Here is a 25,984-nt window from a genome sequence, read left to right on the forward strand (position 1 = left end):
GCGCACTCTGCCGTGGGCGTGGCGGCCGCCCGCTCAGCAGCGCCATTCCGCGAGAGGGGCGGGGCTCTGACCACTTCCGGCGCCGCCGGGGAGCGCTTCCGGCGCGTGGCGTTGGTGGCCGGCCGCTCGCGTTCGCCTCGCGCGGTGGGGCTGCGCTCCGCTCGCTCGTGAGGCGGGTTGCTAGGAGACGGCGGAGCGCGCGCAGCACGGGAGAGGAGGCGGGACGGGACGGGAGAGCGGCGGAGCCGTCAGGGAGCGCCGGGGAAGGGCCGCCGCGCAGCCAGGGGAGCGCAGCACGGTGGCGGCTGAGGCGGTCGAGCGCCCCTCAGCACGGTGCGGCCGCGGCTCCCGACTCCAGCCCCGGGTGCCATGGCTCTCGCCGGCCGGATGGCGATGCGATGGGCTCGGCTGCGGAGCCCCCGTCCCGCTGCCGCGCCGCTCCGCCCTCCGCCGGGGCTGCCCGCCGGGTCCGTGGCGTGCGAGCGGCCGTACAGCTCCCGCGGCACGGTGAGTGGGTGCGCGGGGCCGCCGGGGAGGGTGGGGTGCGGGGAGGCCCGCCCGAAGCTGGCCTGCCGCGAGTCCGCAGAGGCGGCGGTCCACCCTCTAGAAGGCGGCTGTTCCGGAGAGGCGGTGTGATCCCGGAGTAGCCATTTCTCGCTGCAGGGGTGTTTGCGTCCCCTTCGCAGTAGGAGGACTTGCCGTTCCAAGCCGGGGCACCCTGCAGGGGGCGCGGCAGATCGTGCTGCTTCGTGCCGTGTATGGATGCTAGCGGAGAGCCCCGGCCTTGCTTGCCTCTCGGCCTGGCCCAGAGCTGGTGGGCGCAGCCTGTGTAAGAGGGTTGAGCTTTATGTATCTCTAAAATCGGCGACCAGAGTTTTTCAGTAAAGGGTTACTGATTGCTTTTAGCCGTCTCCTGGTCCCTGGTGCTGAAAGCTTTGAAGAGCAAAGATGCCACTTTTCTTCAAAACGTGGTATTACTTGGAATGAGCAGGAATAACACAAAGAAACGTTTGTTAGTGTTGGGCCTTTCTTTGTGTGAACCAAGGAAGTCGGGCTGGTTTTCTGCATTTTATAATTTAGCCAAGATAACTGTAACCTGTAGCTTTCATTTCCACAAAGTCTGCTTGCCTCTTATGTTAAGGTCACTGCTACTTGAACTGCTAGGTAATGTCGCTGTATTCTTATCATGGTTGTGAAGAATTATGTCCTTAATGCTTCCCTGAATCCAGTTTTCTTAATCCTTAAGTTTAGTGTTTTAAAAAAATTGAAACTGTTTTAAACTTTCCAACTCCTGATCTGCATAAGAACATAGTACTTTTCGCAACACTTTCCAGCATACTTACTGATTATTCAGAGTAATAAATAAATACATATATGCGTGTGTATGACTGAAATGAAACGCTAGTATTTTAAACACTGATGACAATTTAAGTTTTTGTATCTCTATTCAACCTATGCCTCTTCTAGAGAACAGAGTTGATTTTTTATTTTAAAGGCCAAGTCATATTGTACATAGAGACTGTAACTATGGTTTATGAAAATAAACTTCTGTTTTTCAGGAAAAAATAGATATGTCGACATATCCTGTTGAAAGCATTAGAAACTTCAGTATTATAGCTCATGTAGATCATGGCAAAAGTACGCTAGCAGACAGATTGTTGGAAATTACAGGTAAGTGTTCTCATTTTGTACTACCTTTTCTTGACATGTAAGACAACGTGCAAGTTTCTATATCTTTGGTTATTACTAAAATTTCTAATGTCTTTGCTCTTCTAGAACTAGGTTGCTTGTGCTTTTAGACTGCCAGTTGTGTAGTGTTACAGATGTGAATATGATGTACTTTCTTTCCAGTTGAGGTGTGCCTAGAAGCAGGGATAAGGAAGTGTGTAATTCACTCAAGGAAGTATGTATTTTGGAAAGAGACTGAAAAGGTGTGTGCTTCCTTGTTCAAAATGCTACTCCTGTAATTCCTGACCAGTCATCCATTAGACCAGCGCACAGCAAGTTTATGGTGTTTACTGCTGGTGTTTGGGATGAACAGAAGGGAACTGTCATGACCTAGGAAATCTGGACAGAGTACTTTTCAAAAGCATTATTGAAACAGGGAGGAGCTTCAGCTGCTTGTACTTAGATGAAAGTAACACTACCTTCTCTTGTAAGCAAACCATAAACAGTTGCCTTTCATGGTGGTGAAGCTCACCAGTACTGAAACTCACATGATGCTGCACAGCAAGTTTTAGGAATGTACAGCCCTGTATTCATTTAGATTTAGTGTGTAGAGTAACTGCTACTAGTTAAGTGTAAATTCCATGGAATCTCAGCTACTATAGGGACTTGCTTTTTCCTTCATTCTAAGTATTGGTGAAGTTGTGTTACTTTCATCTTCAGAGGTATTTATTTTGACCTCATTGGAGTGCTTTCTAGACTTCAGTGTTTTTATTTCTGTGTTACTGTTGAGCCTAAGAAAAAACATCCCCTTTTAAAGTGAAAATGAGAAACAGAAGTGCTAGGAGATCTTCAAAACTGTTAAGTGACTCTGAAACTAGAATTTCCTTGGAAAAGCAAGACAGGGGTTGCCTTAGTGGGTTTTCTGTATCTCCTAAGAGGAAACTAACTTCAGGTCAGAACTTAAATTAACTACTCAGAAATACCCTTTGAAAGAGTCTTGCTTTTCTCATTTAGGCGAGCAAAACAAAACCTTTTGATCAAAGTTATTCTTTAGGATTATCTCCTGTGTGTCACTTTTATGCGATGCCTGTGACAGACTGGAGTTTTGAATTCAGGTCAGTCAAGCTCTGTGATAATACTCTCTTCACACTTGAGGTTGTCACTGGTAGGCGCCGTGGGCCATGGAGCTGCTTTCCAGTGACAGGAGGGGAAGTTTCTTTAAACATCAAAATTATTTAGCACTGAATGGAGTCTTTCCTACTTCTTAATCTCTGATTTAGAATTACTTGATGTTTTATATCTTGCTTGTTCAGTAAATTATTTTATGTAACTCATACGTAAAAATTTATTTAACAAATTTTAAGTGTTGAAGCATAGTTTTATTTTTAAAAGAAAATCTAAACGTAGCTTAATCAGACGGAAAAGCCTCATTTTCAGCTGCAAGTTCCATGTTCTCCTGGTTAATAGCATTTTCAAGAATTACTTTTTTTGAGAGCTAATATACTAAATGAGGTAATAAAACTGTTTGTTTTTTTTTTTTTTGTCTCAGGAACAATTGCTAAAACTGACCGTAATAAACAAGTGCTGGATAAACTGCAGGTGGAACGCGAAAGAGGAATTACAGTTAAAGCACAATCTGCATCTCTCTTCTACAATCACGAAGGAGTAAACTACCTCTTAAATCTTATTGACACACCAGTAAGTTAAGTATAAACTGTGTTTAAATCACACAAAGCTAAATGTCTTTATATTTAAAAGTAGGAGATTTCTGGCTTCTTGTGTTTATTCAATTTCTTTTTTTTTAAGCATTGTGAACATATACACAAATGAAAACATCATAATGTAGAAGTCTTTGTAAAAGACTCTAGAAATGTTTCAACTGTACTTGAAGACCAGGTTCGAGAACATCTGAGGAACTTGAAGGTGCACAAGTCCATGGGACCTGATGAGATCCATCCGCGGGTCCTGAAGGAACTGGCGGATGAAGTTGCCAAGCCACTGGCTATTGTATTCGAGAAGTCGTGGCGGTCTGGCGAGGTCCCCGATGACTGGAAGAGAGGGAACATAACCCCCATTTTTAAAAAGGGGAACAAGGAGGACCCGGGCAACTACAGACCGGTCAGCCTCACCTCTGTGCCTGGCAAGGTCATGGAGCAGATTCTCCTGGGAACCATGCTAAGGCACATGGAGAGCAAGGAGGTGGTGGGTGACAGCCAACATGGCTTCACCAAAGGCAGATCGTGCCTGACCAACTTGGTGGCCTTTTACGATGGGGTGACAGCATCGGTGGACAAGGGTCGACCAATGGATGTCATCTACCTGGACTTGTGCAAAGCTTTTGACACTGTCCCGCACGACATTCTTCTCTCTAAATTAGAGAGTCATGGGTTTGATGGATGGACCACTCGGTGGATAAGGAATTGGCTCAATGGCCGCACTCAGAGAGTAGTGGTCAACGGCTCAATGTCCAAGTGGAGACCGGTCACAAGTGGCGTCCCTCAGGGGTCCGTGTTGGGCCCGGCCCTCTTCAACATCTTTGTCGGTGACGTGGACAGTGGCATGGAGTGCACCCTCAGCAAGTTCGCCGATGACACCAAGCTGTGTGGTGCCGTCGACACGCTGGAAGGGAGGGATGCCATCCAGAGGGACCTTGACAGGCTGGAGAGGTGGGCCCGTACCAACCTCATGAAGTTTAACCAGGCCAAATGCAAGGTCCTACATCTGGGTCGTGGCAATCCCAGGCATAAATACAGACTGGGTGGTGATTGGATCGAGAGCAGCCCTGAGGAGAAGGACTTGGGAGTACTGGTGGATGAGAAGCTCAATATGAGCCGGCAATGTGCTCTTGCGGCCCAGAAGGCCAACCGCGTCCTGGGCTGCATCAAGAGGAGCGTGGCCAGCAGGTCGAGTGAGGTGATTCTCCCCCTCTACTCTGCCCTCGTGAGACCTCACTTGGAGTATTGCGTCCAGTTCTGGAGTCCCCAACATAAGAAGGACATGGACCAGTTGGAGAGGGTCCAGAGGAGGGCCACGAAGATGATAAGAGGGCTGGAGCACCTTTCCTATGAGGACAGGCTGAAAGAGTTGGGGCTGTTCAGCCTGGAGAAGAGGAGGCTCCGGGGTGACCTTATAGCGGTCTTCCAGTACCTCAAGGGGGCCTGCAGGAAAGATGGGGAGAGGCTGTTCAGGACGGCCAGTTATGATAGGACAAGGGGTAATGGTTGTAAAATAGAGGGAGGTAGGTTCAGGTTGGATATTAGGAAAAAATTTTTTACTATGAGAGTGGTAGAACACTGGAACAGGTTGCCCAGAGAGGTGGTGGATGCTCCATCCCTGGAGACGTTCAAGGCCAGGTTGGACAAGGCCCTGAGCAACCTGATCTAGTAGGAGATATCCCTGTTCCTTGCAGGGGGGTTGGACTAGATGACCTTTGAAGGTCCCTTCCAGCCCTAACCATTCTATGATTCTATGATTCTATAAATACCTGAAACTGTAACCTTTTTTTTTTCTCCACAGGGCCACGTAGATTTCAGCTATGAAGTATCACGATCACTGTCTGCCTGTCAAGGTGTCATACTTGTAGTGGATGCAAATGAGGTAGAGTTCTTAATTCTTGTTTATTACTTAGAATTTCAGCAATTTCTTTAAGCAAACTAGAGAGAGGAGGAGATTGTTTTTGTTTTTTTTTTTTAATTTTTCCAACAGTGTTTTTGCCCTCGATCTGTCTCCATAAAAGTATTATGTTGCAGAGGAAGAGTAATGAGAGTTTTAAAAAATACCTAGTGAGAAATGATTGTGTGAAGATTGATACTGCAGTTCCATGACACAGCGATAAAAGCACAGGATGAATGATCTTACTTTTTTACGGACTATGAACTTTGCCCATGGCAGTCTGGAGAACTTTTAGCTATTGCGCTAATACCCATTTGAGTACCTTTAGTTTCTTGTTGGAAAGCTTGATGATTTGTTCAACCAGCCACACTGTTAATTATAACTATTTGCTGTTGTGTTTTTGATCATCTGTAATACAACCGATACTGGCAACGTTAAAGCTAAAGGGCACTATAAGCCAAATGTAAATGAGTTTATTCTGGAAACTTGAGAAGCTTTATATCCACTAGATCGATGGGTTCTTGACTGATCTTTCAGGAGAAGCAGGACAGTTAGGGAGTAAAATGTTGGTAAGGTGATACTCTCATAAATTTGCAGACAAAGTCTATACTAGCAGTGAAGTAAAATTAGAGATCTTAGTTGTTCTTTTATTTGTACAGTGCTAGAAACATTTTAAAGAATCAGTTAGCAGACTAGAATATGAGGATTATGGGATCATGATTTTAAATATGGACACATTCTCACAAAGGATTTTGATGCTAATTTTCTCTAAGGCGTATTTATGACTGGATTGTGCAAGGGTCAAATGAAAGCTACTTTTTTCCTTGTTATATGGAAAAAAAAACAAAACAGCTGACAAACTTTCAATGATTATGAACACTTGCTCCTTCCTAGCTTGGTGGGCAATCGGACTTCCTAAGTAAGCTTCGGTAATAAATATGTTTTCTAAAGGTGCTGATATTTTTGTATTTACTATGCATATATTTCTTTATGTCATATTTAAATATTATAAGATTATTTGGTATTCTGTATTTGCCTTTCAGTCAGAATGCCTACAAACTCAACTTTTTCATTATAATTGCTAGTGTTTCTTCTGCCAGCCTGAATTCTGGAGGTAACATTCAAATTTTAGGTCTTACATTCTTTTATTTATTTATTTTTTTTAATAAATGTCCTTTGCTGCTTCTTTACACTGCTTAAAAAGGTAGGCCCATATATCCTTAGTGAATATTCCCTTATAAGTCATTTTCCACTTGATCTGTTGTAAACAAAGGGGAAGACAGCAAGTAGCTTCTTTTTTTTTTCCTTCTCTGCCCCTCGTTCCCCCTTTTGCTTCTCTGGTCTGTTTGTGATATTAGGCTTTATACTTTCATTCATTAGCATCTCTGTCTCTTTGTTTTCTCTTGTCTGGTACTTGGATCTGGAAGATTACTTCTTTTTTTTCTAATTAGAGCTGTTCTTTTTCCATTCTTCTGAAAGAAATGTGAGGTACAAACCTTATAATTTGTTTCATTTTTTGAAAGTAATTGTAAGGTAAGTTTAAGGTATATTCCTGCCCTCTGGAGTAACTACAGTCTTACACCCTTTTTCTTTGTCTTAGTCCATTTTTGACTAATTTGTTATGGACAAACAGTCTGGTTTTTGAGATACTTGTTATGATCTTGACTACTCAGAAATAAATAACGTACACAAAAATATGTACTTGGTGCATAATGTATGCATAATACTGTTATCTATAAATAATTCCATGTAAGTTATCACACATACAGCATTATTAATTTGTCTACTTATATTCAGATTATGAGAAATGATAATTAGGAGTGTTGTTTTCTTTCTCAGCAATGTGTATAATCAGTAACCGTTACTTATTTTCCATACCCCAAATGGAAGACTGGATAGAATAGCGAAGTAATATATTGTATAGTATTCCTTAAAAAAAAACAAACCTCCAAACAAACCACCAAAACTCAGGAAGATTCCATGTTAAACCTTTTTAATGTTTATTTTCTAGGGTATTCAGGCTCAGACAGTGGCAAACTTCTATCTGGCTTTTGAAGCACAGCTTGCAATAATTCCTGTCATTAATAAGGTAATAAAGGTTTTAGAGTTTCGTATTAAATATTTGGGTTGTTTAAATGTGTAGAAGACTTATAAGAAATGTATTCTCAAATAGAAGTATATAATGAAAAAATAACTAGAATGTATTAAGAACTTTGTGTATTTGCTGTCTGTTTAATATTTTACAGTAATTGCTGCAAACATCAGTTTTTATTTCATAAAATACATGCAGAAGCATTTTGCAAGCAGCACTGAAAAATTATTATTGGAGTCTGTATGGTAAATTGAGGTCAGAAGCATTGTGTAAATTGTTTCTTGGTGGGAAATCTGAAGCAGTTACAGTTTGCAAACAAGGGCTATGGTACGAAAAACAACTGACCCCTCAGGTAATACTCAGCACTGTGTATTTTATCCTAATGAGAACAAACTGAAGCTGAGCATCCAGGGTTTCAAATTGATTCGATGTTAAATACAGGTGAGAGTGTTTAGCTGATATGGGCATTAGGGCATGAATGGCCAGAGAGGTGCAAATTAACCTACACGTGCTCTGCCATGCTCCAAGCAGGCTGGTTGTGATGCGGCTTTTGGACAGCCCCCATAATCCAAGGGGAAATGGTTCGCGACATGCTACACCACTTACACACACACAAGTCTATGGGTCTGGATGAGATCCACCCAAGGGTACTGAGGGAGCTGGCAGAAGTGCTCACCAAGCCACTTTCCATCATTTATCAGCCAGCCTGCCTATCTGGGAAGATCCCGCTTTACTGGAATTTAGCATATGTGATACCCATCTACAAGCAGGGCTGTAAGGAGGATCTAGGGAACTACAGGCCTGTCAGTCCGACCTCAGCGCTGGGGAAGATTATGGAGCAGGTCATGCTGAGTGCCATCACACGGCATGTACAGGACAACCAGGTGATCAGGCCCAGTCAGCATGGGTTTATGAAAGGCAGGTCCTGCTTGACTGACCTGATCTCCTTCTGTGACAAGGTGACCTGCTTAGTGGATGAGGGAGAAGCTGTGGATATTGTCTACCTAGACTTTAGTAAAGCCTTTGACACCGCTTCCCACAGCATTCTTCTGGAGAAACTGGCTGTTTGTGGCTTGGATGGGTGTACTCTTTGCTGGGTAAAAAACTGTCTGGATGGCCAGGGCCAAAGAGTTGTAGTAAGTGGAGTTAAATCCAGTTGGTGGCCGTTTACAGGTGATGTTCCCCAGGGTTCAGTATTGGAGCCAGTTCTGTTTAATATTTTTATCAGTGATGTGGATGAGGGGATCAAGTGCACCCTCAGTAAGTTTGCAGACAACACCTAGCTGGGCAGGAGTGTTGATCTGCTTGAGGGTAGGAAGGCTCTACAGGGGGATCTGGACAGTCTGGATCGATGGGCCAAGGCCAATTGTATGAGGTTCAGCAAGGCTGAGTGCCGGGTCCTGCACTTCGGCCACAACAACCCCATGCAGTGCATAGGGACATGGTTTAGTGTTGGACTCGGCAGTGTTGGGTTTACGGTTGGACTCTATGATCTTAAGGATCTTTTCCAACCTAAATGATGTGATGATTCTACTAATCCTGTTTTTTGAAATACCAGGTTTTTAACAGCTGTGGTTTTCAAATTGGAAATTACAGATGTGAGCAATTCAGAAGGCTGTCAGTATGAGCTTAGGTTGTTTTGTATTTATATGGATGCACTTGCCTTAGAGATGTGTAACTTCTATGTCACTTCTCGGTTGACTCTTTAAGCTGAGAACACTTAAGACTCCTATCTGTGGATAGGAAAGTGTGTGGATAGGAAGAACTTAGATAATTGGGATATATGTAACAGTCCTGTAGCCTATCATAATTTAAACGCACCAATTTATGAACATTGGAATTCCTTCCATGTAAAATATTTTTTTCTGGCGAATCTTTGAGTGGCTTTTGACAGAAGTGACTTTAAAGGTTCTTGCTATGATAATCGATATATTCCTCCATCTGCTTTAGTATGTTTTGTTTTTCTTTTTGTTAATGATGATACACAGAGGAGATTACATGAGTAGCAGCTCAATATTTAAAAAGTGTACTCTTAGTTTTAAACAACATTCAAATGTTGTGGGTTATGCATTTTCTGTGGGCTAATATGATTGGAATTACAAGACTACTTACTGTGTAGCTTAAATTAATTACTTTTTGTAGATGTACATTGTACTTCATGTTTCATCGTGTAAACACTATAGGTAGTGCTTATGCTTTCCAATTACTTTGTAAAATAAAAATTTTCACCAGCTCTTGGATGAAGTGTTTTGCCTAATGAAACAAACAAAAAATAGTTTAATTACAGAGGGAATCCTTCCTGAAGTCAAGCAAGGAAGACTTTCTAAAATGAATCTTGATAAAGATCTTTTGCTGAAGACATCCAGTATTTGCTGATAAATACATAAAGGTTCCTTGACTTGTATATTTGGAAGCTACAGTGCTGGATCATAGGGAAGATGTGGTTGCCTGTATATTTACCAGTTTGTTGTTTTTCAGATTGACTTGAAGAATGCAGACCCTGAAAGAGTTGAAAAACAAATTGAGAAACTGTTTGATATCCCTATAGATGAATGTGTAAGGGTAAGATCTCTTGAAGTTTTATGACATGGATGATTGTGTAACTGTATCTGCTTTGTAGCTAATGAAAGACATGTACACACAGTAGATCAAAAGGATGTCGTTTGTCTGCCAGTCTTTGACATACATAATTTCTTTAAAGACTGTCTTCTGGAAAACAAGAGTGGAGAACATACTTCTCGGTTAAAAATTTTAGTATGTCTTGATGAATGGCATCAGATAGATTTTCAATTATTTCTTATTGTGGGTCCATAAATTGTTTCTGTTTTTACCATAACAATAATTGCCATTCAGGAGAGAAAAAAATGCGTTTTTATAGTAGTAGCATGCTAAAGTGTGCTTCAGGGTGGTTTTATGGGTAGTATTATCTGTTGTCACCAAAACTAAGTATATGTGATACTATTTAATAGATACCAAATGAGTGCAAGACATATGTCTTATAAAGTTGTTTTTGAACTCATTCTAGATTTCTGCTAAACGAGGAACAAATGTTGAAAAAGTTCTTCAAAAGATCATTGAGAAGATTCCACCGTAAGTCTGTATTTAATTACGAAACCGTGTAAGGTTAATTAGGAAACCATGAGTTGCATGTATACAGTATTGGCAGGAGTTTTGTACTTAATCTGATTTAAAGTCAATATTTTATAAAGAAATGGGAGAGAAATCTAATGTTGGAGCTGGTTAAGTCAGTTTCAAATCTCTTAAAAAGTGGGAGAGGAAAATTAATTGTCTGAAATGAGAGATGAGAGGGGAGACACTAAAGGTGGTGTTTTATGACTGTTCATATAGCTTCCGTGAAACTCAGTGTTTGAGGATGTGTGCTGTTATAATTTTAACAATGAAATGTGCAAAAGGAGTAAAGCTAATCGAAATCTGCTGTGTTTGGAGTTTCATATCCTGAACTCAACCTTTTAAATAGACTTTTGTCTAAGAACTTCATGACAAAGCTGCTAAATTACAGTTGTTTCATCAGCATATTGCTTTTCATTCTTTTTTCCTTCTATTAGCTAATAGTTGTATTCCTCATATTAGTTAATAATTATAGTTAAAAAAAAACGCAAACCATAATGAAAATCTAAGATTAGGTTTCTGAAAGATGGCAAAAACAAAATATCAGTGGACTTTTTTTAACTCAGCTGTTGGAACGTAACTGAATTTTTCTTGTCTTCGATAATATGATATTTTAAGCATCAGTTTCACCTGTGTTGAAATGAGTATGATGGATATGCATCTGTTTTTGTTCTATTTGTACTGCTATTGCACATGAAGGAAATAAAATGCAAAGATTTGCTGCGTAATATGTAATGAAACACTGAAACAATGTCTGGTATGTGTTTACTGAAAATTACTCGATAGTTTTATCTATACTAATAGGAAAGTTTTTTTGGATGGGTGTGATTGCTCATTCAATATTGAATTAAAAACACATTGCTTAATATTTAATTTTAAATTTTTTGTGACAGGCCTCCATGTACTACTGCTGATCCATTGAAAGCCTTAGTGTTTGACTCCACCTTTGACCACTACCGAGGTGTCGTAGCTAACATTGCGCTCTTTGGTGGGGAGATTGAGAAAGGGCATAAAATTGTGTCTGCACACACAAAGAAAAGATACGAAGTTAATGAAGTCGGAATTCTGACTCCAAATGAACAGCCAACGCATAAGTTGTAAGTAAAACTTTCTTGCAGTAGAACAAGTCATAAGTTGGTGTAAGATACAAAATCCTGTATTTCTATTTGATTTTTGTTTTGAGTGGTAGAGGCTGGGAGATGTCTGGGTCTTCTGTTCTTTTTCTTTGATGGTGGTTTTTTTTATGATCATTATTTGTAATTTAATGCTTAGTGTCTGTCTTTCTCATTTTGGGCATACTGAGGCAGAAGCTTTTGGGGACTGCTGTTTGAGCACTGCTAGGGGAAGGAAGCCGTTCTGTCATCTATAGTACTTGGAACATCTGGACAGCTAGTTTTTTTTAAGACTAGCATTTGATATTCTTATTCAGCTGTCCAATTTATTTCTAGGAACTACCTTGTTTGAGAGTGGAAGGGAATGGGGCTTCATCTTAGTTATTGCTGCAGCATATTTTGAGGGTGGAAAAACTTAAAATCCGTGAATGCAACAGCTTCCAGAAACTGGCTCCTCATGGCAGCAGTGGGAAGAAAATCAGGTACTTAGAATTAGTGGAAAACCTTTATATCAGTTTGCATCCAAGTATGTGTTAATGACTTTCTTGGGAGATTCTCAGTGAGATTATGTTACTATGTGTGGTGGGTTAAACGCAGCCAGCAACTAAGCACTGAACCAGCCACTTGCTCCCTCAACCCCAGTGCGAGGGGGGGAGAGAATTGGAAAAGCAAAAGTGAGGAAAGACTTGTGGGTGAGATGAAGACAGTTTAGTAAGTGAAGGAAAAAGAAAAGAAACAAAAACAACTGATGCGAAGGCAATCATTTACTCACCACCTTTCACAAGCAAACTGATGCCCTGCTAGTCTACACTTAACGGCCACCTTGGAAAGACTAAGCTCCTTGTGTTTTATTGCCAAGCATGATGTTATATGGCATGGAATATCCCTTTGTTTGGTTCAGGTCCTCTGTTCTGGCTTTGTCACTTCCTAGGCTCTTGCCTACATCTAGCCTATTTGCTGGGAGGCAGAGTGACAGACAGAAAGCATTCACGCTGTGCCAGCAGTATTCAGCAACAGCTAACACATTGGTATGCTATCAACACCATTTTAGTCACAAATCTAAAATACAGCACCATTCGGGGCTGCTATGAAGAAATTTAACTCCATTCCAGCCAAAACCAGTACGCTGGGTTTTACTCTTTATTTACCTTGGGTTCCTCTTATGAAAGGATTATGTGCTGATGGAAGGTGTTTGTCTTTTGTTGTTTCTGCCACTTAGTATATGAAACTTGCTGTGTTGGCAGCTGGGAATTGTTCTGGTTCTGTCTTAGATCCCTGAGAACTTCCCTCTAGCTCCAGCTTTCGAACTGGGAGTAGCACAGAATTCAAAGTGCGGAACTGTTAAGTGTACGGTTAAGCTGTAACAGAAATAGAGCTGCTTAAGTCAAGAGATAGTTTGTCCCTTGAGACGAAGTTCACAGCTGGGAGGAGGAACAACTTAAATCTGGCTTTTGGGCTTTTAGCAGGGGCGTGATTTATTTGAATTTTGGACTGAGTTAGTTTAAGTGGGAAAAAATAGTGGAAATACTGATAATGCCAAGAAGCACGTCCATATAATGCCAATTTTATTTAGATATGCTGGACAGGTGGGGTACCTGATTGCTGGAATGAAAGAAGTAACAGAAGCCCAAATAGGAGACACGCTGTTTTTGTGTAAACAGCCAGTGGAGCCTTTGCCTGGCTTTAAGTCAGCGAAGCCAATGGTTTTTGCAGGTGAGGAGTAAACCGATATAAATTGGAACTACTTTTTTCCAGTAAGAGAGCTATTGGAGCTTTTAAAAGAATACATGTGTATATTAAGAGTTCTGAGGATTAGAATTTTAGCAAAGTTAAGCTAAAGAGGCATGTTGTTTTTGTAGCTCTGTGTGATTTTTCCTTGTGACTTACAGAATTAATAGTAGTTGCAGACTAGTCTGTATGAAAAGAAGACTAAGATGTATTTTTAGCCATGATTATTGTTTCTAATGGCAGTAAACTCTTGATAGTTGGAAAAGAAGGGTGAGGCTTTAAAAAAGTAAGTCCATATTTGGCAATTGTTCATCTAGATAATAAGGTTTCCGTAATTATTGTGATTTTTCTTTTAAAAATGAGCAGCTCTTTCTTTTTCATTAAACATGGTAAACTGCTAAAGCTCGTATTCAGAATGATTCTGTAAAAAGTTTGACTTTTTAAGCTTATATAGTTCTGTTGAGCTGTGTCTACCAGCTTCAGTAACTACTACAAACACTATGGAAGACGGCTTTAGAAAGAAATAAATTCTGGAAGTCATTTTCTAGACTTGTTGTGAGGGAATGTGTAAAAGTCACTTGAACTGTCTCACGGAGATTAGGTCATCTGTCAGTGAACGTAGAAAAGTGCAATCCTGTAAATAATGCTTTTTGTATGCACATGCTGATTGCTCCACACCAAGAAGCAATGCGTTTTCTGAACATGTGGTGATGTGAAAAGTGGTAACGGTAGAATCTGTTTCAGGTAGTAATTATGCAGACAGCTGCTTTTATTAATTTTAAAAATACAGAAACATTTGCAACTTTGTTAGATGTGGCACTTTTCCCACCCCCCCCCCCCTCCCCATTCACTCCTACCTTTGAAGGAACATCTCAGTGAAATTTGTCTGCTTATTCAGTTATGCTTAAGCAATGTGTTTGCACCGCAGCCCTGCAAAACAGTGCTTATATTCAGTTGTGCATCTTCCACAACTGTGAAGGATTAGATGAGTACAGTATCCCTACCATTATGGTTTCAATGTTAATTCCTGCTTTTATGACTTATATTACATTTTAACTAATTTCGGGGGGGGGCGGGCGGTGGGAAGAAAAATTCCTTATATTGTTTTTCACATTTTAAAGTTGGAACAGCAGATAAGCTATTTCTGATTTTAATACTATCTTCACTGTAAGAGACATGTTTGAAAGCTAAGTATATGCTAGAATAAAGCTCTCTATCACATCGATTCTATCTAATATGTTTTGACAGGAATGTATCCTGTAGATCAAACAGAATATAATAATCTCAAAAGTGCTTTGGAAAGGCTGACATTGAATGATTCCAGTGTAACTGTTCATCGTGACAGTAGCCTTGCTTTAGGAGCTGGATGGAGGTGAGGCTTTTATACTGCTTTCTTTTTTGGAATGGCTCATAAATTGAGAATGCAAGCTTAACAACTGAAGGATGACTTAAAATTTTAATTCAAGATTAGGAGCTTTAATTCAAATTAATGATAGGTAAAGATCAAAAGCATTTGATTTTCTTACGTTCTGTATTTGCGAAGAGTGTGCAGTCTGTTGTGATTGATAGTTTTTGTTCTCAAAGACTCGTACGATTCAACTGTAGCATCATTTGGAGATTGTTTGCTGTGCCTGATATTGCCAGACCAGCAGCACAAACATGCTGGAGGGGGGAAAAAAAAAAACCCTACTGTGAAATTCCAGGGATAGTTTCACTAACAGGATATTTCTTTCTCAGGTTGGGTTTCCTTGGTCTTTTACATATGGAAGTTTTTAATCAACGTTTGGAGCAAGAATATAACATGTCTGTTATTTTGACTGCACCTACAGTTCCATATAAAGCTATTCTTTCTTCGGCAAAGTTGATAAAGGTATGTTAAATTTGTTACAGCTGTATGTAAATAGCAGCTTAAAAGCCTCCTGTAATAAACCTATACACTTTTTTAAAAAATATAGTCTGGTGCTTTATTTTATGGTAAACATTAGAAACACCAATATTTAACTTAAAACTCTTTTTAATGAATTTTTTTTAAATAATGTTTTTCTTTTAGAATGTTTCTTTTCCTTCCTCTTTCCACTTCAAGCACTCTCTTTTTATACCTTATACTCGTCCTTGAGAATGGGAATAATGGACACATTTCTTGCTGTATTCTTTTAAGTGCATACTGACTGGACTGAGTTTAAAGCAGGTGAAATAATCTTCAAGGTTTTATCAGTTAGAAAACATGAACGTTTTCAGGAGTAGCTTGTAATGCTACTGTAGACTGGCAGGCACTGGTGAAGACAAGTGAGTTCTTCATCACAGTGAAATAGGCATGTGCAAACTTCATTGAATGAGTGCAAAAATATTACTGTGCTTGAGTTAGAGAGGTGGGCTTATGAGCACCTGCTGAAAGGAGGCTGCAAATAGTAGGCTGGACCGTTATTATCCAACATGTACCTCTAAACTCTACAAAAAAATCTGTAAATTCTAATCTGTAAATTCTTGTGTAAGAAAGGTTGCTATCCTTGCAAGGTGTAAGGCATAGACCCTTTTATCTTTTTTTTTTCTTTTCCCAGTTGTTTTGGTTTCTTCCTTAAGCAGTGTAGCAGCTATGAATGAAGTAGTTGACACCTTTGGTGCATAACTGATTCTAGATTGCTGATGTGGGACACTTCAAACAGTGCTGGAACTTGGGTCATTGTTCAAGAACACTGCTTTGTCAGCAGAAGAGATGCAGTCACTGCTTTGGTGTGTGGGGGAGGTTGTATGTACATGATAAGAAGCATGACCTTCCTTTTATTCTTACTTCGGAAGAGTAACTCCAGCTCCTATCAGGATGTTGGACTACAAGAAATAGGTAATGAAAGCACTTGCACAGGAATCAGAAACTTAATTTCTAAGATCACCAGCCTGTAAGGGAGCCTTAACCCAAGGTTCTATTTAGAGAATGTCTCTGTCACCAAACTGCAGAATACTTGGAGCGGATCTTTTGTAGGAGCTATGCTTATAACTTAATGGATTAGGATGGAGTAAGAAGGAAGATCCTTGCTCTACAGGCAGGAGAGATAGAAGGATGGACAGAAAGGCTTTATTATTTCTATGGATAACCCTAGGTTGTAGTCCTTTAAGCACTTCTGTATAAAATTTGCTGGATAAAATACTTAAAAAAACATTTTCCTATTGAAAGTAATTCTTGTAATCTTTCTATATGGTAATATTTAAAGATATGTTGATCAGGGACTTCTGTACGTGATGTAGAAATTTCTTTTAAAGTTGCGCGTGGTATAAATTTGGGTTGAGCAATTCACAAGTGTTTCCAAGCAATTGAAACATTTTTTAGCTTTTTTTTTCAATGCTATTTTTGTCTCCTTTGCTATTCATTCTACTTATTTGTAAAATTACAGTATTGGTTTTGTTTGTTTGTTTTCAGGAGTATGGTAAAGCAGAGATTACTATTATCAACCCTGCTCAGTTTCCTGATAAACTTTCAGTATCTAAATATTTAGAGCCAACTGTTCTTGGTACTATTGTAACACCTCCTGAATATATTGGGAAAATAATTGCTTTGTGTCAGGTTGGTATATAGTTTTAGTTCTGTCATTTGCATTTTTAAGCTTTTCATATCATACTTAAAGTGAAGATACTAGAAATGTAAGATAGTGGATATTAGTACTTAAATAGTGTCTTTTGACAGTAATTATTAAAATACTTTCTTCTTTCATAAGTATTTAAACTTTTTGTGTGTAAAATTAACTTCTGAACTACAAAATCCTTATAGTGAAAGTTAGTGATGAAGCTCACCGACAATAAAGTATGTAGTCAAGCATCCTGCACTAGGCAAATTCATAGCTAGTTCTGTTTTCTTGAAAGAATGGAATCTGCAGCAGGGGAATAAGATCTATTGGTTTTTAGATGTATATTCATGGAAATAAAAGTTCTGTCGACACTACTGAGTTTTGAAAACATACATGTTTTCAGTACTTCACTGGAGTACATTTATGATGATGTTGGCAAGTCACGTTTCCCCAAGTGTATTCGGAATACTTTTAACTAAAAAATTTTTAGCTGCCATGCATATTGTATTTATATGATTTCTTCACAAGACTTTTCTTAGCTTTTAATGTTTCAAAATACATAATACAAAAGACTACACTACTTTTATGTTAGTACAATGAAGTATAAGATCTATTAAAAAGAATTCTTGAAATAACTTTAAGAACACCCTCCTGGCAGGAAAGAAGATGATGCCTGCGAGTACTACTGTGTGATACTTCAGTATATGTGAAAATCTAACTTCAGTGAGATTTTTATGGACAAATAATTATACATTTAGAAGATAGCAGTAAGCAGAAGCTCTTAAGGATTTCAGAAATTCAGCTTTTAGAGAGGAGAGACTTGAATCATTTGTCCAGTTAAGTTACAACCGCTTCATTTATGATGGTGCTGCAATTTGTTCTGGGACTTTAGCAAACTAAACTTCTCTTCTGTAACTGGATAGCTGTTTATTTTGTTTTGCATTTGTTTGTAGAAAAATTCCGTCAAGGGGGACTGAAACAATTTTTATTTGTCTAGGATCGTAGGGCAGTCCAGAAGGACATGTTGTACATTGATGAAAACAGGGTTATGCTAAAATACCTCTTGCCACTGAATGAAATTGTGGTGGATTTTTATGATGCTCTTAAGTCTCTGTCTTCTGGTTATGCAAGGTAATGACCTCCTTTGTACCCCTTTCCTCCCCACACCCTGGACCCTGAAGTGGGGAACAAAAAAAAGTAACAAAAAAAAAGGAAGCTAATGGAAGGGCACAGTGAAGAATGCTCTTTTGTCATGGTGCTGCAAATCAAGTCTTGCTTCACCTTTAATGAATTAGATTCACTGTGGAAATTGATGGAAATACATATGAAAAACACTAAAAGTGCATCACCACCTAATAATTTTCTTTGGTGATGCGTGTATTTTTCAAGTGTGACTATTATGGAGTGGCACTCACTCATCTAGATAAGTAAGATCTAGATGGTTCTTACTTGTCTGAAGTGACAACGGGCATTTTCTGTCAAAGGAATCACTGAATATTTACTTCTTACTGTATTGTCTCCTGGTGGAAAAGGGAAAATAATCAAATACTGATTCTTTAAAACTAGTAAAAAATCAACAAACTATATTTAAAACAAACAACACTTTACTTACATGCTTTATTATTAGAATGAAGTAAATCATCTATATTTTGAGACAAAATGTTCTGCTGCTGGTGAATTCTATAAATTTAGAGGCTAGAACAATGCTCAGCTCTTTGTGAAGAGCCTTTTTGAGTTTAGGAAGGGAAAATGTTGCATGGCAGATGGGCTTATGGCACAGGAGACAATAGCTCTTACAAACCTGGTATATAGAAATCTTGTCAGTAAGATATGTTACATTTTGACAGGAACTGGTATACTTAATTACATTATTCATTTTATAAGCATAAAAAATAATTTTATTGAAGGATTGAATTTGGTTTGAGTTTGTGTTTTCTTAAATACGCCTTATAAAAGTAAGGTAAGATGTGTTTTGCCCGGATTAGTGGATATTTAAAGTAGAAAACAAGCAAAAGTGCAGAGGCTAGAAGAAACAGGGGGATGGAGATTTTGAATTTTCTCTCAGGATCTGGCTCCCCAACTAGATAAAAACCAATCTGTTTATTGAGAAGCTATCTCATTAGCAGAATTATGCTGAGTTTCTTTTGATTCACGTATTATTGCAAACAATGTTGCATTGTCTTAGTTCTTGATTTTTATTTCCTAATTGACTTCTTGTGTGTTTAACTCTCTCAATAATCATAATTCTATTACATGAACTTATTCACACAACTATGGTTTATCTAAGCCAATTAAGATAGAAGTACTTTCATATACTCTCAAGGGTTTTTTTTTTTTTCTTCTGTTCTGATATTTCAGATCTGACCAGATTAGTGGTATTGGCATTCTCCACCTTTATACTTACATACAAGAGGTGTATGTATTTTTATTTAAATATATTTATATATATATATATATATCTGCATCTCCTCCACTTTCAGAATTTTTGCAAACTGATACACGGACAGCGAGAACCATACCTACCAAAGGAGAAATATGGTTTGGAAATGAAGAGGAAAACTTGATTGTCAGAGAATGATAATAGGGGTCATATAAAAAGTCTGTCAAATGAGAGGATGAAAAGAAAACAATCCAGTGTTAGTGTTTGATTCGTGTGACATCAAGGATGTTTACTGTTCAAAAGCTGTATTGAAGTGTTCTGTTCCCTGGAGCTTTAAGGAACTTCCAGATGATAGAAAAGAAGCGTTTGAATAAACTCTATAAGAGATTGCAGTAAGAGTGTAGATTTTTGATTTATTTACCTTTCTCAGTAGCTGGAAGACAGGATGATGTCTTCTGCTGCCTTGGAGATGAGATTTATCTGCAGTAAATTTCTAGTCCAGTCTGGCATAAGGGAAATGTACTGAGAGACTATTAAAAACTGCTTCTATTTTAATAAAAAAGTTTGAGTGTTTTTATCAAGAAATGTGTCTAAAACTTAAAATTTATGGAACAAAGAATGCAGAATAACATTTTTACAAAATCATCACTAAGTTTTAAACTCCTTTTGTTTAGTTTTGATTATGAAGATGCAGGATACCAGGCAGCAGACCTTATCAAAATGGACATTCTTCTAAATGGAAATCCAGTTGAAGAACTGTCAACAGTAATACACAAGTAAGTTGACTGATTCTCTGTGCCAAAGAAATAAGACTTGCTATTAATATACAATAAAAACATATACATGTATCACTAATATATGACAAATATGTATGAAAAGAGCATTGAGGATTTCACCACATCACCACTTCTGGAGATCATCTGAAAAAGAGACGCATTTAAGTGCTAGGTATATTTTTGTGGTAATGTAGGGCAGGGAGGAGAAGGAAATGCAAAATGCCAATGTTTTAGAGAGCTGGAAAAATTTAAATACAGACCAGTCTAGGAGATGCCAGATGAATCATTTGTGGCACTTACTATTTACTACTGAAAAAAATTTGATTTTATGCTCCAAATAATTCCTTTTCTACTATAGAAGTTTGTTGTTATCTTGTCTCCAGCCAAAGTACCAGGAGAAAGTAAATATTTACTGGATGTAATTACCTCAGAATATTTTTGGTAAAATGACTCAGTATCCATAAGTTTCTCAGGAATTACTGGTTTGCTGGTGAGAATAAGCCTCTCCCCCTGCTTTCTTGTTTGTTTGTTTGTTTTCTTGCTTGTTTCCAGCCTCTCCCTGTGCTTTCTTCTCAAAAAGACTTTATAAGGCTCCCTTCTTTAACTTCAGCATCCCTTTCCAGTAATCTTGAGATCAACTTTTTCGGGGTTTTGTTTTGGGTTGGTTTTGTCCTTCTTAAAATACGAACTTGTACTTGCTAAAGATTTGTGTATATTCATATTTTTTACATAACTGCAATCATGAAATCCTTGGAATTCTGTAGCTTCAGAAGGTCGACATAGGAAAATGAAACTTTTACTTTGCTCAGGAAGATCATGAGGCTGGAATGGAATAACTTTCTCGTATACATTTTCTGGTTAATGTGTTTTTCATAAATATGCAGTGTTTAGCAATCTCCCTGCATTTCTTGCTTTGAAAGGATGCAAAGTCGAGTGGCTAACCTTGCAAAAGTTAGTTATTTCTTCAACATGTGTTTCTTGATCAATTTAGCTTGCACCCCTGAAGTGTTCTGCTCACTAAAACTAATTATAGCCTTTCTTTTAGCTTTAGATCATAATTTTTTTTAAACTTGTAGACAGCATTCATTCTGCTCCTGCTTCAGTTATTTTCATAGTCCTCTCACTGTAAATAGATTACATCTGTCTATATAAAAAGAATTATGCTGAATTATGTTTGTAGAGAAAGAATTAGATTACTCTAAGTCCAGTACTAAACTACCATTATTATTTGTCCTAATTATACAAATAAATATCTGTATCGTCTTAAGTAATGTTGATTAAGCATTACAGTTTAGTACTTCATGCTTAATCTTTTTGCTTTATACAGGTAGCAGAGTCACATTGTTGCTACATGAGAACACGTAAAACTATTTTCAGTTGTATGTTGGTAAAAAGTGTTCACTAAATATGGATGTTTTTAGAGAGGAGAGACCCATTTGGTTTCAGTGGCTTATGAAAGTATCTGTTCAGTAGCTTCTTTAGACCTTTTGTCATTTTCTCTCTCCAAAATCTGAAGCATATGCAGATGCTGAATATAGTTGGATAATTTTTATTAGCAGGTGACAAGAGTACATTAAAACCTTTTTTCTTGTTATATAAACCAGATGTATTAAAAATACTTCTGTAATATGTAGATCTTGATATTTCAGGCCTATAATCAGTGAAAATCCTCCTTGACGTTCTAGTTTTAAAATTGTATTTGAAGCTGTGACAGTATTCAAAATGGCTTCAGTGTGAGATAATTAAGGTGTTTATTATAAATATTTAAAGTTCATTTGAAAACCCACTGCTAATACAATCTTATCACTGTTTTTTATGAAACAAGTGACGTATAGAGACCACTCATTAGATGTAAAATTATCTTTTGAGTTAAAAAGAGGAAAACCTCTACTAAAATCCTTTTATCAAACAGTTTAGTCTATGGATCTGTTTTTGGGGTTGTATTACTCTTTCTGAAAATACTGCTGACTTTCTTTTCCAGTGATAAGGCATATGCTACTGGTAAATTCCTGTGTGAACGTTTAAAAGATGCTATTCCTAGACAGTTGTTTGAAATAGCCATTCAGGCTGCGATTGGCAAGAAAATCATTGCAAGAGAAACGTAAGTGAAGCCCTTCTGTTTCCCTTCTTCCCCCAGCCCCCTTATTTTAAGCTACTTTAAAATACGGCTGTTTAATATCTTACCTAAATAATTTTATACATTACAGTACTTTGATTTTACTGTAAAGTTGCATTTTTCTTATATATGCTACTGGACCACTTGGGGAAGAAATACATTTGAGCTGTGACTATGACTATTGAAAAAATGGATTTTTTAATTTTATATTACTTGTGGTCAGCATTGCATTTAGAGAGTAGAGTATAACTTGCAGCACCCATGTGTCCACTTCCTCTTTGGCAGTGGAAAAAGTTTGTTATGACTGAAAAAAATAGCTAGTTGTGGAATAGTTTAATCTCTGGGAGAGTCAGCAAAAAAAAGAACTGAACTCTGCTATTCCAAAGGAAATATGTTGCAATATGAACACACAATGATTTCTTGGCAGCACTCACTACTTTTTAGATAGAGCAAACTGTTTCCTTGGTTTTGTGTTTCTTGTCACATTTTTGCTGTTGCTGTTTAAATAGGATTTAGATTGTGGTAAAAGAATGCAAGGAAGGCGTCCCAGCAGAGGTGCTGTAAATTTCTGTATATGTGTGTATATACACACATATGTAACAATTATTGTGAATCATAGCAGAAATCCTAGATAAAAAGGCAAGACTGTAATTTTTATGTACATATTAGACACCTTAAGGGATGTTTCTAGAATGAGAAATGTGAATTAAGTCTTCTGTTTAGAATTTTGTCTTCTGTATACAAAATATGAAAATACCATGATTCGAATGCATCTTACAAAACCAGTAGGAAACCACTAAGCATTTTGACAGCTCAGTACTTAGCGTCACATATAGGAGATGTTCTAACGTGTTAATGTATATATGTTATTTTATTTTACAGGCTGAAAGCTTACAAAAAAAATGTTGTGGCAAAATGCGTAAGTATTTTTTTCATTTTTTGATGTTTCTTATATATGTAAGCTTAAGAGTCTTGCTCATGTGATAAGCCTGTTGTTTTTTGAAACTCAGAAAGACATGTTCTGCTTGTGCTCCTAAGTGTCAATGGAATAATAGCAGATACTTTTATTTTAAAATTCAACTCATGTAACCTCTAGTTGCAGCTTGCAGTAATGGCTTTTTCAAAATTACACACTTAGAGTGAACTCAACAGTGTGTCCATGTTGACTCCTGTCTCCTCACCATTTTCTAGTAGTTTTAGACATATAATAAGTGTATGTGTGTGTGTACATACACATGTGTAACTTCATATGTCTCCTAAATTGTTTTTCCAGATGATTTGAGAAACTATAAAAGTGCTTATTTAGAGACTGATGGTGATTAGACTCTTGAGTTTCCAGTAATACATCATGACAAGGCCTTAAATACGCAATAGCTGACTATCAACAAGACTATATGGACAAAGCTGTAGGAAAAACGTGATGCCTCTTTACTTGTCTTTAGCTCTCTGAAGTAAATATATTGGAAAAAAATTAAACAAGTTTCCCTTTCTCACAACTGTTACAGAATTCTGCTAGGCACATACATGGGATGGTGTTTGTTCAACATTGTATAACAGTTCAGTTAATTTGTCTAGACATAAGCACCTAGTGCTAGTTAAGATGCCTCAGTGAATCTGCTCTGGCATCCTGCTGCTGTTCCAAGGGAATTTGGATATCCTGTATGTGTCTAATGTCATAACCCAGGCTTATGTGAATGTATATCGTCCCTGCCCACAGAGGGGGGTTGGAACTAAATGATCGTTAAGGTCCCTTCCAAACCAAACCATTTTATGATCATTCTATGGTTCTGTTTATTTAGATAAATGAATTCAACCCTTAGTTACCCAAATGAACACACTTGCTCCCTTGCTCTTTTTAAGTTTTTAAGGTGGCCTCTTAGGATAACTATTTGGAGTATAAAATAATCTTTTGTCATAATATAACTAGTCAGTCTGACTATTTGTAAGCCTTTGAGTTTAGTGTTGCTGAAATGTACCGTAGTTGCATTTAAGTTTACTAAAATATTTTTCCTTTTCATAGTATGGTGGAGACATTACAAGAAGAATGAAGCTTTTAAAGAGGCAGGCAGAAGGGAAGAAGTTGATGAGAAAAATTGGCAATGTGGAAGTACCAAGAGATGCCTTTATACGTGTTTTAAAGAGACAAACTGACAAATAGAGATCAGTGACATGCAGCTGATTATTCTCTCAACTCTTTGTAGACAGCAGCATAGTAAGCTAATGTATAATTTATCACTGTAAGAGGGAACATATTTGACCTTAAATGGTGTAAATTAAATATATGTGAGAACATATTTTGAAAGGACTGTGTACTTAAGATGTACAGATACTTGTAGATTATTATGAAATGAAAGTTATTTAATTTGACTTGACTCAATCTAAAAGTTTTCATTGTGCTGTTTTGCATTGTATTTGTTTTCATACTTCTAACACTTTAACATAATTATGGTTTATTTTTGCATTCCAAGTCTGTGTATGAGAGGACAGGAACAGTGTTGCAAAAAGTTTATAAAAATAATTGAAAGGTATGTATACAAAAACAATGCTGGTTTTATTTAAAAAAAAAAAAAGTTAGAACTTTTGCCACAAAAATATCAAGCTACTTCCTGTTTTATTTCCTAAGTTGCTGTTGTCAGGAAATCACAATGATGTTGGGAAATCACATCAGGAAAAACTAATCATGACTTTTTTTAATGTACCACACTATTTATTTTAGACTTGTGAAAGTGTGTCAGTTTACCATGAATACAGCCTAGCTATCCTAATCTCCAAAGAAATAACAAGTTTTTATATATTAAAACACAATGTATGTAACTAATCCACCAGTAAGACCGGTCCAGGCCTTAAAGAATTCCTTTGGCATGAAGGTTTGGTTAGAACATGTCTTGGGGTGCTCGTAGTGGTTTTATATATATTCACATATTTAAGTTTCTCAGTGAGTTCTCACTTGAAAGCTATAGTTAAGTGTGCTTAATATAAGCTGTTGCTTTTGGAATTGTAAACAAAGCAATCATTAACACAAGTTTAATGACCATGCTATATACTGCGTTCACAACTGCTTGCTCAGCTCCAAAAGCTTTTACACCGCTTTTATTTTTTTTAGATCTTCAGGGACTAATTTGGGTTTTCACAGATCTTCACTTCTCGTAACTAAATATATTTTAGAGAACACATGGCTGGTAATACCTACTAAAGTACTCAATCACCAGGAAAGGCTGCTCTGAAATTTAGGCTTGTAACTAAGATTTGAGATTGATTAATCATAAGCTAGTTCTTTTACTTCAACCTGAGTACAGGGATGAATTGGGAAAATCCTTGGAGGGATGGAATTGAACTGGACACCTTCAGAGGTCCCTTTCAACCACTTACTCTCAGACTCTACAGAAAAAGGAGGGAGAGAATTCTGATACTTCAGTGGTTTGTTGTCTTTTTGTTTATGTTGGGTTTTTTTTATTATTTTATTTGAAGCTGTTTCAGCTGCACTGAAAAACCAAAGGTCTGGGATGTGAACAAGATATCCCATCTCTCTAATAAAGGAACATAAGCTGCTGCTATTACTACTGATCCTGAAGAAAGGCAAGATGCAGTGGCTAAAGACTCTCTGTCATTAACATAATTATTATTCCTCCCCTAAAAAAGCTAGCAGGAATGCCATCTTAAAAGATAGCATTTAAGAAAGTGCAGAGATGAGGTATCTCTAAGAAAGCACAGATACAGTAGTATGTGCTAAGAGCAAAGGAACTAAAGCAAGATTTATTCCCCTCTCCCTTAAAATAGACTTAAAAGAGAGAAAGTGCTGGCTCAGTAGTGAGGA

The 25,984-nt window shown here is 37.9% G+C and overlaps 1 protein-coding gene across 3 annotated transcripts; it reads left to right on the top strand.

Annotated features, from left to right (window-relative positions):
- Positions 1-369: 369 nt before the first annotated feature.
- Positions 370-25,521, top strand: GUF1 (GTP binding elongation factor GUF1). 3 transcript variants are annotated; one of them, XM_086611978.1, is made up of 17 exons: positions 370-507; positions 1,560-1,671; positions 3,218-3,366; positions 5,185-5,265; positions 7,292-7,369; positions 9,851-9,934; positions 10,398-10,462; positions 11,395-11,598; positions 13,187-13,326; positions 14,590-14,713; positions 15,079-15,211; positions 16,754-16,897; positions 17,896-18,029; positions 19,953-20,054; positions 22,036-22,155; positions 23,053-23,089; positions 24,191-25,521. In XM_086611978.1, the coding sequence occupies exons 1-17, from the start codon at positions 370-372 to the stop codon at positions 24,326-24,328; spliced, it is 1,983 nt and encodes a 660-aa protein (XP_086468104.1). In that variant the 3' UTR covers positions 24,329-25,521. The 3 variants fall into 3 exon arrangements, with proteins under 3 accessions (XP_086468104.1, XP_086468106.1, XP_086468105.1); XM_086611980.1 differs by lacking the exons at positions 370-507; positions 1,560-1,671; positions 3,218-3,366; positions 5,185-5,265; positions 7,292-7,369 and adding an exon at positions 8,423-8,508; XM_086611979.1 differs by lacking the exons at positions 370-507; positions 1,560-1,671; positions 3,218-3,366; ... (3 more) ...; positions 10,398-10,462; positions 11,395-11,598 and adding an exon at positions 11,979-12,095.
- Positions 25,522-25,984: the final 463 nt, after the last annotated feature.

This window comes from Tauraco erythrolophus, chromosome 5, assembly GCF_009769465.1.
Source record: "Tauraco erythrolophus isolate bTauEry1 chromosome 5, bTauEry1.pri, whole genome shotgun sequence".
Taxonomy (NCBI): domain Eukaryota; kingdom Metazoa; phylum Chordata; class Aves; order Musophagiformes; family Musophagidae; genus Tauraco; species Tauraco erythrolophus.

Excerpts from the sequence above, each read along its gene's own strand:
- GUF1 (XM_086611978.1), top strand. The coding sequence starts at position 370 with ATGGCTCTCGCCGGCCGGATGGCGATGCGATGGGCTCGGCTGCGGAGC. Across the intron at positions 7,370-9,850 it reads TAATTCCTGTCATTAATAAG|ATTGACTTGAAGAATGCAGA; the intron begins GTAATAAAGGTT and ends GTTGTTTTTCAG. Across the intron at positions 14,714-15,078 it reads GCTTTAGGAGCTGGATGGAG|GTTGGGTTTCCTTGGTCTTT; the intron begins GTGAGGCTTTTA and ends TTTCTTTCTCAG.